The sequence below is a fragment of the Oncorhynchus keta genome, chromosome 16 (assembly GCF_023373465.1).
Source record: "Oncorhynchus keta strain PuntledgeMale-10-30-2019 chromosome 16, Oket_V2, whole genome shotgun sequence".
Lineage (NCBI taxonomy): Eukaryota > Metazoa > Chordata > Actinopteri > Salmoniformes > Salmonidae > Oncorhynchus > Oncorhynchus keta.
In genome coordinates, this window is record NC_068436.1 from 7,247,371 (window position 1) to 7,261,346 (window position 13,976).

Genomic DNA, 13,976 nt, shown 5'->3' on the forward strand with positions numbered 1-13,976 from the left:
CCATCGGCCCAGTGAATCAGACACGGATACATTTTCTTTCTCTGAATACTGTGTCTTGTGTGACTTTTGTAGGTCACTTTTCAGTTCCCACACATTTCGATGGGCTCAAGTGTCACGTCCCTCTTTTTCTAGATGATGCCAGATGTTTTCTCAGTGGGGCAAAACATCACAGACATTTGACAGGGTGAGATCACAGGTAAGTTGATCCCGTTGGCTATAACCGTAAAAGGAAAAGGGTACCTTGGCATGAGTCTGTATTACAACATGGCATAAGGGTGAGAAGTGTTGGCACAAGATACAACAGCCCAGTTATCCATGAAACGTTGTAAACAGGCCTATAATAGGCCTACTATAGAACAATATCTCATTTGAAGGATACAGATATTTCTTAAGAAGAGACTAAGCATATGTATAGATTAGACATGACTTGTTAAAATTGCAAAAGGTTCAGTCTCAAAAGGCTCCCAAACACCCCCACAATTGAGGGGTGTAAATAAAGTGTGTGAAATAACTGTTGATGCTAAACTTCGTGCTTCCTAGTAAATCATTGCGTAATGTTACCATGTTAATCGGAATTCTGACTTCCCTCCAAATCTATCCGCACTCTGATTGGCACCAGAATGCCGGTTACCATGGTAACATTACGCTATGATTTATTGGGGAGCACGAAGTTTAGCAAGTCTTGAACCTAATGAGCTACGATTATTAATTAGCAGTTAGAACGTGTCATGTTCAAGCAAACAGAGTTTCTGCAGAGGGTAAGTTATTATTTGTTTACTTTTTGACGACGTTTTACTATAACGTTCGCTAATTACCTAGCAAACAACGCCTGGCTTTGACTAGCTACAGTAGCTAGCTAAGTGAGTTATTTAGTTAGCTAACTTTAGCTACGTTAGCTAGCTACAGTCACCTTGTAGCTGGCTTTTTAACCCAGTAATGTGGATAGCCTTGAGTCTTAACATGAGAGGTCTAGCTGGAACATTAGCTAAACTATCCTAAATGAAATGGCATTTAATCCCTGCTCATTAATGTTTTAGGTTACTGTCAATGACTAATATTAGCCCCATTCCTGTTCAGGGACCAAACGTGGTGTCATCAAGCCATCACCCCAGAGAGCATCAGCAGCTTGAGAAGGCTCCTGCACACCTGAGTCCCCTCTGTCTCCAAGAGAAGGCAACAAGGTTGAATGTTAATAATGAAGACATATCATGTCCTGCATTTAAGCTAGGCATTTTTATGTTATGACGTTGTTTGATGATAGTTACAAAGAATATAGCCTAGGCTTTCATTATGAAATACGTCAAGTGTTCCATATGCTAAGTCTACTTGTTGGAGAGTAGGCTAATTGGCTGCTGAATATCTATGTACAAGTCTGCGTTAAACCCACAATAACATTTTATTATTGACCTCACTCATTCCTTGCACTCATTTCAGGTTGAGTGGAGCACACTGGTTTCACAGCACATGGAGATAACACGGCCTCTTCATAATTGTAACAGCAAATCAGGCATATCTTCAGAAAAGTTTAACAATGTTTCATTGATGAAAGAAACAAATGAATCAGAGACGCGTAGCGCATCCTACAGGCATTCACCGACGTCGTTCGACTCTGCCTGCTCCCCAAGACGCATTGGCTCAGGAGACCGAGCTCTCGTGACAAACTATAAATCTGAGATGATAGTCGATTTGGAGAATACGGTGGACAGACTGAAAAACACTCTGGTGTCACTGGAGGAGGACAACCTGAGCCTCAACAAGAAGATAAGAGAAAACAAGGCGGAAGACCGCCCATCTTTGGCCAATCACAATGTCTTAAGCTCAACAAGTGGCAACAATTCACAGGAATGCCCATATTTGATCAATCACAATGTCTTAGGCTCAACAAGTGGCAACAATTCACAGGAAATGGCTGGTGATCACAGTCCCACCTCCAAACTCAATACCCACACTGTCACTTTCAACATTGCCAAAACATACCCAGAAAGTCAGAGGCAAGATACACCATCCAAGATAGAGGAGACTAGGATGAGAGAGATGCTCAAAATGGAGAGCCTATCCTTGGAGGACAGGTGCGTTCACTTGGAGAAGGAGAAACAGGACTTGCGGAGGAAGCTGCGGAAGACTGAGGACTACTGCAAGGAGTGCGTCCGGGAGCTCAAGAGGATCCTTCCAAAGTACGAGGACCTCAAAGCCTTGAATAAAACCCTGGATAAGCGCAACAAGCAGCAGGCCGCAGAGAACCGCAGACTCGTCAACGCTCTTGAGGCCGAGAGCCAGGCAGGGGAAAGGTCCGGGAATCCCAGCCTGGCTCGGGAGCCCAAAGAAGGGGATGGTGACAACCGGGTCTGGGTTCAACTGGAGAGAGCCAACGATCGCTGCACCCAGCTCACCCAGGAGAAGGGGCAGCTGGAGGACCGAATGGCCTCGCTGGCAAGGGAGGTCAGCCGGCTCACGAACGAGCTGGATATGAGCTGGGCCGAACTCCATCGGCTGGGGGCCAGGTGTAGAAGCTCCCTTGATGGGAGCACAACTAGGGACGGCAGCCCTCTGGCCTCGTCGGGCAACAAACACCTGGCCGAACGCATCCTAGACAGCGTGGGGAAAGAGCGCAAGGCCCTGTCGGGCTCCGTGGCCCATCTCAAAGAGGAGAACAAGAGACTACGAGAGAACCTCAAGCAGAGCGTCAAGAGGGGTGAGGAGGCAGAGGGCGGAGCCAAGCAGCTGAAGGGATTGCAGGCCATATTAGAAAGCTGCCTGCTCACGGTGCAGCAGGAGAAAGACCTGCTAACGCTGGAGGTGCGGCAGCTCCACCAGGAGTACGTTGATCTCAGCAGTAGCATCTCGCTGCAGCTGAGAGAGAGGAACCCCGTCACCACTGCCAGGATATTAGCAGGGTCACATGAGGTGATTGATGATGGAGCCAGGCAGCAAGAGAGTCCAAGGCAGCCTCTGAACAGCAGCCCTATTACCAGAGAAATGCTGGATGGCCCTGTAGGTAAGGTTAAAAGCTAACAGAAGATGCACATTTTAAAAGTAGAGACGTCACCACTAGTTGTCTTGGAGCTCATAATTTCAATGACTTTCTTTCTTTTTCTTTGGACTGTGTAGGCGGAGAGGCAATTGACCATATAAGGAAGCGTTTCGAGGAGGAGCAGCAAAGAGCCCAGAGGTACAAAAACATCATCAATCAGAATGAATGAGGCTGTAGCTGGATCAGTCGGCCAGGCAGACTGGGTGTTGACCTCTACCTCCCGTACCACGACCTGTGTGACAGAGGAGTCAGGAGGAGTCAAACATACTGTAGCTTATCGTAGAGCTCTCTGCACCACTTTACCAACAATGTGCCCGTCACAGTCATGTACCATATGCACAGTATAGATTTTAATTCCCTGATTATATTATGCTTTTCAAATTATTTTGTCAGTGTTATCATTTCTGATATTATTTACTTGAGAATTCAAACTACTGTAGATAACTGGCATATCAAGGCTTGGGACGATGCCAGTATTACCATACTCGTTAGTAATGTTGCAAGGAAACAAAACATGAAGTGGATTTCACTTCTTTACGAAAACCGCTTTGATGTTGGAAACAAACATCATTATGTGTCATCCAGAGTCACATGTATTTATTTTCCAAGCTATAGCACATAAAATGTTATATATATAACAGGTTTTTAAAGGACCTAAGAGTTTGGTCTGCTTCATGTTTTAATTTCTGTCATGGGGAAAAAATATTGTGATAGCGGTCAAAGGCACTGCATCTCGGTGCACGAGGCGTCACTACAGTCCCTGGTTCAAATCCAGGCCGAATCACATCCGGCTGTGATTGGGAGTCCCGTAAGGCGGTGCACAATTGGCCCAGCGTCGTCTGGGTTTGACCGGGGTAGGCAGTCATTGTAAATAAAAATGTATTCTTAACTGACTTGCCGAGTTTAATTTAAAAAATCATCCCGGACCTATTTGTTGCTGTTGTGGATCACATGCCCCATGTAGTTTCATTTGGAGAAGGTCTGGATATTTTTGGACAGTAGGGGGAGCTGTTGTATCATTCATGAGACACGTCTCTATTGGTATCTATTAGACCTCAACAGCCAAAAGGTTTAACCAAAAGGGGTCATCACAGTTTATGTTGGTAGTATGTAGTCTGCTTTATGCATCATTCATTCTAACATGTCTAATCAACATCCACTGGGCATTACAATCCAGTTGGTGAGGTTTTATATTTGATTCCCTTGTTTATAGGCAGGCCTAGTATTATAGTGTTTGCTATTTTGCACCCAAAGACCCAATAAGTCAGATGGAAACCCACCGTTTTGAGTTAACACTTTTGGATAATCCATCTGTAGATGCTCTACAGACTATCTACTAACCCTAACCCTTACCCTAACCGTAACAACCCTTACCGTGGCAAGCAGTTGCTTATCAACAGATAGTATAACGATCTGCAGAGATTCTACAGATGGACTATCTGCATTATCCTAATAAGGTGTGACCCCTTTTGACTCCTTATGGTTACACAGATGGAAGATGAGCACATTAGGATTCTGTATACCCCGCTTGCCATGCCATGCTAATCATTGGATGGCTTTTGTGGGACTATATGACTCACATCTCAGCGTGTCTTGAGGCTTTCATTCTTGTCCGTTACCCATCTGTCTGGCAGTAAGAGTTGTTGTGTTGCATTGTTGTCATCAGGCCACTTATGCTTAGCTACTCCTGCCAACTTTAGTCTATTTAGTCATTTCAGGAAGAAAGAACCCCATTCTTTGACAGAATCAATACATATTTCTTTGTCTCCCCCCGAAAACATGTTTTACTTTCTGACTTGTCCCATTTGTCTGGCAGAAAGAAAGATGTATTGCATTGTCATCAGGCCACTTATCCTGAGCAACTTTAGTCTATTGAGTAATTTCACAAAGTAAAAACTCCATCGTTTGACAGAATCAATACTTTTTTGTTATGTCTCCCGGGAAACATTTTTTTGACCTCATGACATTCATTCTCTCACTGATACCTCACTGATGTAACTGCTGCTGTCATTACATGCTACAGTCAGCATGTGAGTCATTAAATCATTATTTAATGTCTATCTGTCGTAAGAAAATATTATATGGGCATTTGATATTGATTCTGTTTCACAAATACTCATACTAGCCTATAACTCCCATTCTGTCAATGGATTCATAGGCTTTGACTTCAAAATGTTAGATGGATGGAAAGCCAAGCGGTAAGTCATCAACTTCACTGCTTGCATCCTAATGTGATTCCGTAGTGAACACAGTCCGTATCAAAGGGAAAATGACATGCGTCTTGAACCACATTGCTCATGTCCTTCAGACTTGATTTAGAACGGGGGCAGCTCTCTGTAAGCCGCAGGTCAATAACTTTCGACAGCCTGATAAACCATTATTGGTTTACGTGCTGAATGGTCCATGAATGAGTTACTAAAAACAGAGGCATTGAACCAATCCCCGCCACACAACCGCAGTGATGGGCTAAGAAACAGGAAGAGAGGACAGCCTCTTAAATGATCCAGAAATATAGTGAGGACATATTCTAGCGGTAATGAGACTGTTTGCTGCAACCAAAGGCGAGGGAGGGGTTCTGGATCTGTCATGGACTGTCTAATAATATAGCGTACATATAATTGTGCCAGAGTTGCAATATACACTGAGTGTACAAAACATTAGCAACATCCTAATATTGCGTTGCACCCCCTTTTGCCCTTAGAACAGTCTCAATTTGTCGGGGCATGGACTCTACAGGGTGTCGAAAGCATTCCACAGGGATGCTGGCCCATGTTGACTCCAATGCTTCCTACAGTTGTGTCAACTTTGGGTGGTGGACCATTCTTGATACACACGGGAAACTGTTGAATTTGAAAAACCCAGCAGCGTTGCAGTTCTTGACACTCTCAAACCGGTGTTCCTGTCACCTACGACCATACCTTGTTCAAAGGCACTTAAATGTTTTGTCTTGCCCATTCACCCTCTGAATGGCACACATACACAATCCATCTCTCAATTCTCTCAAGGCTTAAAAATCCTTCTTTAACCTGTCTCTTCCCCTTCATCCACACTGATTTGAAGTGGATTTAACAAGTGACATCAATGAGGGATCATACTGTAGCTTTCACCTGGATTCACCTGGTCAGTCTGTCATGGAAAGAGCAGGTATTCCAAGTTTTGTACACTAAGTTTACATAACATGCTCTACAGTAGCCATAGCTCTAGTTAGGTCCATCTATCCAAAATCCACCATGCATGGAAAATTGTCAAAGTCTCTAGCCACCCTAGTCATAGGCTGTACTCTCTGCTACCGCGCGGCAAGCGGTACCGGAGCGCAGAGTCTAGGTCCAAAAGGCTCTTTAACTGCTTCTACCCCCAAGCAATAAGACTGCTGAACAATTAATCAAATGGCCACCGGACTATTTACTTGTAATATTATTGTGTTTTTTAACTTTTAGTTTATTTAGTGAATATTTTCTAACTCTATTTCTAGAACTGCATTGTTGGTTAATGGCTTGTAAAGTAAGCATTTCACAGTAAGGTCTACTACACCTGTTGTATTCGGCACATGTGACAAATACAATGTGATTTGATTTGAATTTGGAAATGTCAGCACTGACACGCAGCTTGATGAAATGGATGAGTCAGTTTCTATCATTACATGCTGAATTTGCAGCTATTAGGTGTCAATAAATTACAACCTGCGTTCTGAACTAAATGTGTTGTTTTCCACCTCAGCTTTTTTAATTAAAGCACATCTATCAAAACAAGGCCTCGGAATCCATTTCTAAAGAAACAGTATGATCCACATGGTTTACTATGGTAGCATTCACGAAGGCAATGTCAACATTTTTTGTCCCACGATCAACATTTAAATATCAACATTTGCATGTGGCCTAAGTAGCCAGTTGTAAGAAGCAGCAAGTTTTAAACAGCAGTTTCATAAGCTCTTGATTATCAATGGCACAATTCAGCAATGCATTTGGCACTTGCATGAAATCATTTACACATTTTGAACACACTTGGTTCTTCACTGAACCTTTTGACAACAAACCCATAATTCACCCTTACAGTAGGTTGCACAGAACAGCAATTTCACATTTCAGTTGATATTATGAATTCAGACTTTAGTCGCTTGGAAATCTGTATCGCTCATGTCCTTTTCCCTCAGTGTCTTTCTGCTCATGATGCTCCTCGACCCAGAATTGACAGGTTGGCTGCACTTACACACGGACAGAAACGCAGTCCGGTAGTTGTTGTTCATCCACCCATAGAGGATGGGGTTGACAAAGGTCGAGCACATGGCCACGATGTGGAACATGGTGAAAAGCAGCTTGAAGTCTTTCATGTCCAAGACACTGTTGTCAATGTCAATGGCCAGCTGGAAGGCGTGGAGAGGCAGCCAGCTCACTGCAAACACCACCACCACGATCACCAGCATCTTAGTGGTCTTCCTCTTGCGCTGGTGGCGGTTGTTCCTCCCTGTCGGACTCACGTGGTTCTTCAGCTTACTCCAGATGCGGATGTAGGCGAAGGAGTTGATGGCCAGCGGCAGGCAGTACTGGAGCAGGAGCATGGAGATACTATAGATGGTCCCGTCCATGCCGCTCCCTGGCCACTTTTCCGTGCAAACCTGAATGGACTGCTCGGGCGAAAGGTCAAACGTCCCGTACTCCCGGAAGACGGCGAGCGGGCTGGCCAGGACCGCGCTTATGGCCCACGTCATGACGATGACGGCGGCACACATTTCCTTGGACATCTTGGTCTCCAGGTGGTAGACGATGCTCCGGTGGCGGTCCAGGGCGATGATGTTGAGCGTGATGGTGGAAACGTGCACGGACATGCCTTGGGAGAAGGGCAGCATGAAGCACAATGCCTGGCCAAACCGCCACTCTCCATGGAGAGTGTTGATCAAAGTAAAGGGCAGACATAGAGTATTCACCAGCAGATCGGCCACAGCCAGGTTCACAATGAAAAAATTGGTGACGGTGTGCAGAGTTTTGAACTTGTACACCACGTATATCACCAGGGAGTTTCCGATGACTCCGAACAGTATGATGGTGCTGTAAGCCAGGATGAGGATCACTTGCACTCCCACCAGCTTGGTGCTGTCCTCCAAGTCTGGAAAGGTGTTGTAGCAGTTTGAGAATTCACCAGCAAGTCTAGAAGAATTCGCACAGTCCTCCATTGGAGTTATGTTTACTTGACTTACATAATCCATTGGTATCGTTCCCCTCGGGGCCTCACAAATTCTGCAATAAGAGGAGGGAGAGCATTTTGACAGAGGACATAAACTTGTTTACATCTATGAACATAGTCTTGGGTTACAAAACATTTTAAAAGCTCCTTGCCTGCTCATATTTTAGACTGCAGAGAATTATGTAATTGTTGGGAGGCTTAAAGACCATTGTATAAGCCGCTAGCATCAAGTGTGAGTCATAGTCTTGGGTGTGACATATACACTACATTTTTTGTCCACTAAATGGCCTCTGTACGCCTACGTAGATATTCCATAAGAAATCTGCCGTTTCCAGCTACAATAGTCATTTACAACATTAACAATGTCTACACTGTATCTCTGATCAAATTGATGTTATTTTAATGGACGAAAAAAATGCTTTTCTTTTAAAAACAAGGACATTTCTAAGTGACCTCAAACTTTTGAATGGGCGTGTGCATACAAGATCTCCTGCAACATCGAGGGCAGGGCAAAAACATGAGGTCGCCCTATCACACAGTGACTCTTTGAACTCCGGAGACTAGTTGAATTTCGCAAATGGAGACTAGTTGAATTTTGCAGCATATAAATAAACATCATGCCAACAAACTTTTTCTAGTTTTCCTCTCACCCCCAAGCCACTGAATAAAATATGACTTGTGTTCTCTTTCAGTTGTTTCACAGCACATTGTATTAAGGATCACCTGACAAAACCTGTTAGTCTCAGTACTGTATTTATTTATAGATGTTATATTTGACCAGGTAAGATTAAATATCTATTCTACAAGAGACAGCTGGATGAAATAGCAGTAATATCTGACAAAATGTCAGATACGTTTACAACAAAACACAAAGGACTACATTTTTTTTTTTAAATGAAGTGTCACATTGAGCATGCAAGATGGTTTGGGAAGGTGTGGTGCATTTAGGGGTGAAAACATTGATAGCCCCCCAACATCACTGTCCACCATAGTTTTTACCTTAGCTTTAAACTCATTCAAAGAGTTTATCCTGCAAAGATCCTGCAATTTCATATCCCTTTTATAGCTTGTTCCAAGTGGAAGGGGCATGAGAACTGAAACACTTTTCTTTTTTGCCTAGCTTTGTGCAGGCCTTAATAACATTGTCTATATACGATGTGAGCAAATGAGGTGAGATAAGGGAGGTAAAGGCAAAAAAAAGGCCATGGTGGCGAAGTAAATACAATATAGCAAGTAAAACAATGTAATGGTTCATTTGCAGTGGAAGAATGTGCAAACTAGAGATATAAATAATGGGGTGCAAAGGAGCAAAATAAATAAAGTAGGGGAATAGGTAGTTGTTTGGGCTAAATTATAGATGGGCTATATACAGGTGCAGTAATCTGTGAGCTGCTCTGACAGCTGGTGCTTAAAGCTAGTGAGGGAGATAAGTGTTTCCAGTTTCAGAGATTTTTGTAGTTCGTTCCAGTCATTGGCAGCAGAGAACTGGAAGGAGAGGTGGCCAAAGGAATAATTGGTTTTGGGGGTGACCAGAGAGATATACCTGCTGGAGCGTGTGCTACAGGTGGGTGATGTGGTGGGTAGTATATGGGGCTTTGGTTACAAAGCGGATGGCACTGTGATAGACTGCATCCAATTTATTGAGTATGGTATTGGAGGATATTTTGTAAATGACATCGTCGAGGATCGGTAGGATGGTCAGTTTTACGAGTGTATGTTTGGCAGCATGAGTGAAGGATGCTTTGTTGCGAAATAGGAAGCCAATTCTAGATTTAACTTTGGATCGGAGATGTTTGATGTGAGTCTGGAAGGAGAGTTTACAATCTAACCAGACACCTAGGTATTTGTAGTTATCCACATATTCTAAGTCAGAACTGTCCAGAGTAGTGATGCTGGACGGGCGGGCAGGTGCAGGCAGCGATCCGTTGAAGAGCATGCATTTAGTTTTACTTGTATTTAAAAGCAGTTGGAGGCCACGGAAGGAGAGTTGTATGGCATTAAAGCTCGTCTGGAGGGTTGTTAACACCGTGTCCAAAGAAGGGCTAGAAGTATACAGAATGGTGTTGTCTGCATAGAGGTGGATCAGAGACTCACCAGCAGCAAGAGCGACATCATTGATGTATACAGAGAAGAGAGTCGGCCCAAGAATTGAACCCTGTGGCACCCCTATAGAGACTGCCAGAGGCCCGTACAACAGGCCCTCCGATTTGACACACTGAACTCTATCAGGAAAGTAGTTGGTGAACCAGGGGAGGCAATCATTTGAGAAACCAAGGCTATCGAGTCTGCCGATGAGGATGTGGTGATTGACAGAGTTGAAAGCCTTGGCCAGATCAATGAATACGGCTGCAGAGTATTGTTTCTTATCGATGGCGGTTAAGATATCGTTTAGGACCTTGACCGTGGCTGAGGTGCACCCATGACCAGCTCTGAAAACAGATTGCATAGCGGAGAAGGTGCGGTGGGATTCGAAATGGTCGGTGATCTGTTTGTTAACTTGGCTTTTGAAGACCTTAAAAAGGCAGGGTAGGATAGATATAGGTCTGTAGCAGTTTGGATCTAGAGTGTCCCCCCCCTTTGAAGAGGGGGATTCCAATCTTTGGGAATCTCAGATGACACGAACGAGAGGTTGAACAGGCTAGTAATAGGGGTTGTGACAATTTTGGCAGATAATTTTAAAAAGAAAGGGTCCATATTTTGCAGCTCTTTCCGAACATCAGCTGACTGGATTTGGGAGAAGGAGAAATGGGGAAGGCTTTGGCGAGTTGCTGTGGGGGGTACAGTGCAGTTGACCGGGTAGGAGTAGCCAGGTGGAAAGCTTGGCCAGCCGTAGAAAAATGCTTATTGAAATGTTCAATTATAGTGGATTTATCGGTGGTGACAGTTTCCTATCCTCAGTGCAGTGGGCAGCTGGGAGGAGGTGCTCTTATTCTCCATGGACTTTACAGTGTCCCAGAACTTTTTTGAGTTTGTGTTGCAGGAAACAATTTTCTGCTTGAAAAAGCTAGCCTTGGCTTTGCAATGCCCCTGTGCACAAAGCGAGGTCCATACAGAAATGGTTTGTTGAGATCGGTGTGGAAGAAGTTGACTGGCCTGCACAGAGCCCTGGTCTCAACCACATCATACACCTTTGGGATAAATCGGAACGCAGACTGCGAGCCAGGCCTAATCGCCCAACATCAGTGCCCGACTTCACGAATACTCTTGTAGCTGAATGGAAACAAGTCTCCGCAGCAATGTTTCAGCATCTAGTGGAAAGCCTTCCCAGAAGAATGGAGGCTGTTATGGCAACAAAGGGTGGAAGATTCCCCGTCCCTGGGCTACTTTTGCACATTTGTTATCGTCTGAGTGAGGGAAATGCTGTTAATTGAGAGGAGTCGATGTGTTCTGAAAGATGAGACTTTAAGGATTATAATAAATTCCCATGATGTCACACAAGCAAACCACACCCATGAGTCCCATATGTGCAGTTCACATTTCCATATTTGAAAACTCATGTAATTTACAGTAGCAACGATTTCTGATAGCTATGTTCGATCCACAGTTACAAGGATGAAATGCGTAATACCCGGGGGTTGTCCTGAAGAGAAAGAGCCTGTGTTTGTCGTATTGTGAAGGACAAGCTTTCAAATGATGCCACACCTGATGTTGGGGACACGGGTCTGTGTTCCAAACCAAAAACGACTAGTGTGCTTGCTTCAGTTCCTCAATGGCAAAGCTAGGAGTACTCAAAAAAACGAAGTACTGTGCACAGTTTGGAGTGGTGTGGTGTGTGTCCACTTGGAGACACCAGTTCTCACTCTAACCCTTGTAATAGTTTTTTCTTATCTTGCGCTCCAAAAAATGCACTGAATGTTCTTATTATGTTACTAAATGTATCCAGAGTACTTTCAGATGTTGCTATTGACAAATGCTGTGAAAAGTGCAGTAAATGTAAAATGCACATAAAATCAAAAGTGTAATGTTTGGATTCAGTCTTCTGATAACTTCGCCATAATCTCCCAAAGTGTTATCTTTCAATTGCTACCTTGGTCATGTATATGCTTTTTATAGTTATTTTGTTAGAAACATTTAAAAGTTGTCCCTATAGGCCAATTTCCAGAGTGTAAGGGGTATTAATGAGCAGCATGTCCTAGTGTCTGTAAATAAGAATTTATTCTTATGACCTATTCTTAGGATCCCCTGACCTGCCTGTTTAAATTAAAATCAGTCAATTTAATTTTGCTCTCAAATTGTATATGTCTAGCTGCTTTTCTAAATGCAGTATTTTTAGGAGTGAACTTGGGATTTCAAACAGTCCTGCATTAATACTTCTTGGCTGACAAACTTTGGCAATTCATGATAACATGACTTGGAACTCATACCAACCATTTCTATTGCTTCCTGTGGCAACTGAATCATAATGAAGAGCGATGATAAGAGTTGATTAACTGGCATCCTGTGTGATACACCAAGAAATATACTGTCTACTTTGGAAATCATTCACAATACCTTAGTGCATTCTATATGATTTTTCTTCAAATTATTATCAGAAATGTATTTCTCACGTCATAGACATTTTTGGCGTTCCTAAATGAATTGCATTTGTCTACAACCTATAGAAGGTTAGAAAATATGACAGAAGAAATCTTTCATGATACTGATTTCTAGAAGAAAAAATTGTATTCAGAAATGTTAGTTTGTGTATCTTGGATTACATCTTGGGGATGCTGATATCAAGATTACAGTTGTAGCCTACAAAAAAAAACATAGGATTAAATAGGCAATACATTCGATAAATTCTTAACTAAACAAATGATCAGCATATTTTCCCGTTGGCAAGTAACTGCTATAGAATAACCGACTCACCTTGATCTGTAACAGACGCATTCGTTATACTTCCGATGATAACCCTTTTTGTCAAGGTTCTCAGCAGCGCATTAGTATTTTCAAGTTAACATGAAATAATACCCTATATTCAAGTTGCAGCATGTTTTTTTTTATCACCACATGTCCTAGGTATCAAGCCATTTTATTGTATCGCACATCAAGTAGTAGACATATCTAGGAATCGAGACAACAAGCAACTGACTAACTGAACGGTGATATATATTGGCAAAGCTTTTTTTCTACGAGGTATGTGCTCAACAAGACAAGCGCACTGCGCACGCTGTGGACTCCTGTCTTGAAAGGAGCGCATATTATGTGTGGCCAACTTCGAGAGTGTGCGCCAGGGGGAGGGGGAGATGATGAAGCGCGCTAAATGACGAGGGGGCGTTTTACCCTGACAGAAATAAACATTGCCTCAAGGGAGAAAGTCTACGCCTTATAAATGATTTCGGATCCATTTCTAGTTCAAACAAACAAGACACCAACAGATATGCCTGGGGTTAACTGCCTGGGTCATTCCACGAAATCAGTCCATTTTACGTCCCTTTGATATTTTAAGATGAAATTGTGGTCTAATATTGAATTTATATGATTATATTCAAATTAAGTACCCTTTAATATAGACCACATGGGAATTTGGTTGTATTTGCAATAATACCATTTAAAGTTATTTTGATAGGTTCTGAGCAACAAGAAGAGCGCACTGCGCACGCGGTGGACTCCTTTGAAGGCGCGCATATTCTGTAGCCAGTTTCAAGAGGGAGACAGAGAAGGAGGAGATTATATGAAGCGCATTAATGACAGGGAGGCATGTGTAAACCCTGACAGATATAAACATGGGGGGGGGGGTCTATTAATCTCGCCTGTGCGCCCATGTAGGTGTGAAAATTGATTGCAT

At 43.2% G+C, this 13,976-nt stretch overlaps 2 protein-coding genes across 2 annotated transcripts; one reads left to right on the forward strand and one right to left on the reverse strand.

The window, feature by feature from the left end:
- The first annotated feature begins 585 nt into the window (after positions 1 to 585).
- Positions 586 to 5,089, forward strand: LOC118395429 (coiled-coil domain-containing protein 110-like). The gene is made up of 4 exons (XM_035789226.2): positions 586 to 758; positions 1,078 to 1,181; positions 1,435 to 2,995; positions 3,109 to 5,089. Exons 3-4 carry the CDS (start codon positions 1,465 to 1,467, stop codon positions 3,198 to 3,200), a joined length of 1,623 nt encoding a protein of 540 aa, XP_035645119.1. The 5' UTR covers positions 586 to 758; positions 1,078 to 1,181; positions 1,435 to 1,464; the 3' UTR covers positions 3,201 to 5,089.
- A 195-nt stretch (positions 5,090 to 5,284) lies between these two features.
- LOC118395430 (neuropeptide Y receptor type 2-like) lies at positions 5,285 to 13,360 on the reverse strand. The gene is made up of 2 exons (XM_035789227.2): positions 13,058 to 13,360; positions 5,285 to 8,262 (listed from the first exon to the last, which is right to left on the reverse strand). Exon 2 carries the CDS (start codon positions 8,229 to 8,231, stop codon positions 7,131 to 7,133), a length of 1,101 nt encoding a protein of 366 aa, XP_035645120.2. The 5' UTR covers positions 8,232 to 8,262; positions 13,058 to 13,360; the 3' UTR covers positions 5,285 to 7,130.
- Between the last annotated feature and the right edge of the window lie 616 nt (positions 13,361 to 13,976).